Source organism: Limulus polyphemus, unplaced genomic scaffold (genome assembly GCF_000517525.1).
Source record: "Limulus polyphemus unplaced genomic scaffold, Limulus_polyphemus-2.1.2 Scaffold507, whole genome shotgun sequence".
In the NCBI taxonomy this organism is placed as follows: domain Eukaryota; kingdom Metazoa; phylum Arthropoda; class Merostomata; order Xiphosura; family Limulidae; genus Limulus; species Limulus polyphemus.
The window spans coordinates 80,382-84,499 of NW_013666117.1; the positions used below are offsets into that span (position 1 = coordinate 80,382).

At 32.9% G+C, this 4,118-nt stretch overlaps 2 protein-coding genes across 4 annotated transcripts in view; both read right to left on the minus strand.

Moving 5' to 3' along the window:
* The window catches only part of LOC106458736 (voltage-dependent L-type calcium channel subunit beta-2-like), a 38,240-nt gene that overhangs the window by 23,267 nt on the left and 10,855 nt on the right, over positions 1-4,118 (minus strand). For 2 of the 3 annotated variants that reach the window (XR_002610417.1, XM_022385044.1), the window contains exon 1: positions 1,458-1,575. The gene's annotated coding sequence lies outside the window, so the exon portion shown is untranslated. Of the gene's footprint in view, positions 1-1,457; positions 1,592-4,118 lie in introns of those variants that run through there. The other variant, XM_022385045.1, reaches the window with a different exon arrangement.
* Positions 761-4,118, minus strand: part of LOC111085613 (voltage-dependent L-type calcium channel subunit beta-2-like) — a 67,714-nt gene continuing 64,356 nt past the window's right edge. The window contains exons 5-6 of the mRNA XM_022385043.1: positions 1,458-1,591; positions 761-793 (exon numbers count right to left, since the gene is read on the minus strand). Coding sequence (XP_022240751.1) covers positions 761-793; positions 1,458-1,591 — 167 coding nt within the window. The remainder of the gene's footprint in view (positions 794-1,457; positions 1,592-4,118) is intronic.

Genomic DNA, 4,118 nt, shown 5'->3' on the forward strand with positions numbered 1-4,118 from the left:
ACCGACCTTGTAACCACCACAAAAAAAAAAAAAAACCCTGCAGATTGTAACATAATATTACCATTATTTTTCCTTAACAGCTTAAAGCTTGTAACAGTTTGTATCTGTTTTTATTTAATTCCACTGTCCTTTGAACAGTGCCTAACATCTAATCACGCGGTTAGGGCAATATCACACACGACGAAGACATAGCCCAAGTTACGGTATTGAATTCCGAACAAGTGTCACGTGATAGGGACAAATGAACATTTAAAAACAAAACAAAAAACATTTTAATATGTTTCCAAACTATGAAATTAAAACTTAAATAATTTTAAAATTTGATTCATTAACTATGTTTTGATTCTAACATTATTGATATGAAATAACATCAAAGTAGTGTAAATTTTGAATGTAACTCTTTAAAAAGCTCGTGACCTACCCCAATGGAGAGGGTTAACCCTTGCCTTGACAACATAACACGTGCGTATTCTAAATTGATACTCAACGAGCTATAGGAAATTAAACAAACTAAATCCTACGTCTGGTACTTTGCAGTTGTTACAGTTTATGGCGGCCCAAGTAGTTCCCTTCCGGATTTCTGTAACAAAACTTTTCGTTGTTGTCTCCTATTGTTTACAGTGGTTTATTTATCACCTCTTGAACTCACACAGCACTGACACGCTTTCGTGTCTTAATGAGTGTTCTAAATGGTTTACTTCTTTGTCAGTATCACGTTCAGTAAAAGTAGTAATAGTGAGAAGAGTTGTGATTGGCACAGTCAGTTTGAACCCTGACGATCATCTTCTTCAGACTACAAAGTCAGCGTGAATACTGATTCAAGTAAAAAACTAATGTTTGATCGACTTTTCACCTTAAATTAGTGTGATGACTGATTCAAGTAAAACTGATGTTTGATCTCACTTCTCACCTTCTTAAAGTCAGTATGATGACTGATTCAAGTAAAACTGATGTTTGATCTCACTTCTCACCTTCTTAAAGTCAGTGTGATGACTGATTCAAGTAAAAAATTGACGTTTGATCTACTTCTCACCTACTTAAAGTCAGTGTGATGACTGATTCAAGTAAAAACTAATGTTTGATCTATTTCTCTCCTTCTTAAAGTCAGTGTTATGACTGATTCAAGTAAAACTGGTTGGATCTCACTTCTCACCTTCTTAAAGTCAGTAAGATGACTGATTCAAGTAAAAAACTGATGTTTGAGCTAGTTCTCGCCTTCTTAAAGTCAGTGTGATGACTGATTCAAGTAGAACTGATGTTTGATCTATTTCTCTCCTTCTTAAAGTCAGTGTGATGACTGATTCAAGTAGAACTGATGTTTGATCTCACTTCTCACCTTCTTAAAGTCAGTGTGATGACTGATTCAAGTAAAAAACTGATGTTTGAGCTACTTCTCACCTTCTTAAAGTCAGTGTGATGACTGATTCAAGTAAAACTGGTTTGATCTCACTTCTCACCTTTTTAAAAAAGGTTTTCTTCTTTTCTTTGCATGGATGTCCACTGATGTTGGATTTACCGAGCTTTAAGGTGCTAGTTGTATCACTGTCTTCCCCACGATTGCTGTCGGTGTAATTTTGCTCCACGTCGAACCCTAGAATAAAGACAATAAGTATCACTCCAAGGTTTCTACTTCTATCAATATTTTAAATTCTGTATATTTAAAAATATTTACTTCTAAAAATCTCTAGCTCCTGAGTATTAAAGTAAATATAAGTACTTAAGTCTACGAATCTGTATATTTTACACCATTTTAGAAAGTATGCAAGAAATTAAATTTTGTATATCGTCCTTGTTTCTAAGTTCTCGGAAGTTTTTTTTTGTTTTACTTATTATCATAGAGACCTAATTTAATGGTGATTTAACTGAAAAATATGGCCTGCGCGTGGCTTACTGGTTAGCATATCGGACTAATGCTCCGAGGTTCTCGGGTTCATGAGGTGGAACTACCAAACAGTGTTTGCAATTTTAGATTTTTATACGTTTTACAAGTAACAGTCAATTAGCTGCTTCAGGCGGCGGGTTCGCCAACTGGTTGCCTTCCTTCTGTTCCGCAGTTCATAAGTAGGGACAGCTCAGGGGTTTCCGACATGGCCCTTTAGCATAAAATGTCGTTAGGATGAAGAAACAAACAAATTTCCAGTATAGATTACTAGAACAGAAATAACTTTAATGTACGTTATTCATAAAGTAGGGAACCAGTGTTATGAAACAAATTTATCGGGAATAGCAGGGTTAAGATTTTTCAAAAAATCAGTAACTTATATATTGTTGATAGCGGGATAAAATTAATTCTGTTATGTAATTTGGGCATAAACTAAGCAGTAATATACTACTTGAAAATAGAAAAAATATATAATATTAAGCCTTTATATAAAAACTATTGTTTGTTTGTAATTAAACACAAAGCTACACAATGGGCTATCTGTACTCTGCCCACCACGGGTATCGAAACCCGGATTCTAGCGTTGTAAGTCCGCAGATATACCGCTGTGCCATTAGGGGGCTTATATAAAATTAAAATTTATTTTCACAAAGTCAATTAAACAAGGAGGTTGTCATCTTTTTCCACATCGTTTGAATTTCCATTTATTTCAACAACAAAGAGTTAATGGCCCGCGGTTATTAGTTTACGACAGTAATTTCTCTCTTTAGCAGTAAAAGCGCTTATGTCGCTGGGCAAGAATTTCAGACCGAATAAATAAACTTCCGACTAAATTATCATAAGTTGACGAATTCTAAGCAAGACAGAACCGCATTTGGGAAATATCGCTTGGTAGCAGGTAGAGGGAAATATGCTTCACTCATTCACTGTTGTTGTAATATTTAACTTTGTATTTTATCTCACGTCACGCTACAAGAAACTAAAATATGTATTCGTAGTAACTGCAGTATTAATAAGTTGTTGGTTTATTTTGTCTTGCGGTAGCTTTTAGTATGTTTCTTATTATAGAAGTTGTGTGCTACATCACGAATCCATCTGTGCTCTTTAAAATATTGTTTTATCATCTTTTGAAGTATACTGTTAGTGATGTTATATTTTCTTGTTCACCGAGATACTATACGTGATCTTGCGTTATTGAAGAACGGTAGAATTGATTCGTTTTAAATCCTTTTTTTATGATTTCTCTTTTCGTACTATACATCCTAATATAAGTGGAAGATTGTCTTGATAACTTACAAGAAGGTTAAACTCGAAACTATACGAAGAGAATTAAGTGTTGTTACGTATTACAATTTCAAAACCTAATTTGTACTTTGAATTTAGTATTTAAATAAATGCCGATATGTATCCAATTTACGATATTTGTCAACAAGATTGATACACACAGTTTTCTTTTATAATACAAATATATTTTAATATTTATTTCAGTATAATTTCGTTTTCAGCTTAGATACGAGCTTGTTCGGCCTCCAGACGTTTATTTTTTCTTTTAGCTTCGATACGAGTTTGTTCTTTCTCGGCTTCGATACGAGCTTGTTCAAGCTCGATTTATTTGAGTTTTATCTTTATCACTCAACCACGTTTAGCTAGTGGGGACACTAGAGTATTCCCCCAATGCTTCCTCGCACATCAAATCATCATTAACTAGTATTTCAATAATATGCTTTTTAGTTCATTTTTTCTCATTGATCTGTTAACTTCTAGTTCAAAAACTTTGGCAATTTCGAATAATTCATTTTTGTTGTATCTTTCTAGTTGTTGGAGGGAGGTTGATTCAAGAAAATCTTGATAATCAGACATGATCAAATCTTGTTGGCACTGATAAATATAAATTGAATTATGATTTAAATTCAAATTTATATCGAATTTTATCGTCGATTCAGATCTCGGACACGAGCCCCCAATTTATTATGTTACGTATTACAATTTCAAATATCCTAAAACTGAGTTAGATTGTACTTTGGATTTTGTAAGTAAATAAATGCTGATATATATCCAATTTATGATATTTGCCAACAAGATTGATACACACAGTTTTCATATTTATTACAAATATAATTTAATATACAAATAATAATACTATTTCATTTAAAGGTTATTACAAATAGTTATTACAAACAATGATTTATATACAAAAATTTTACAAACTTATAAACAATATCGAGTCTTCTTTCTG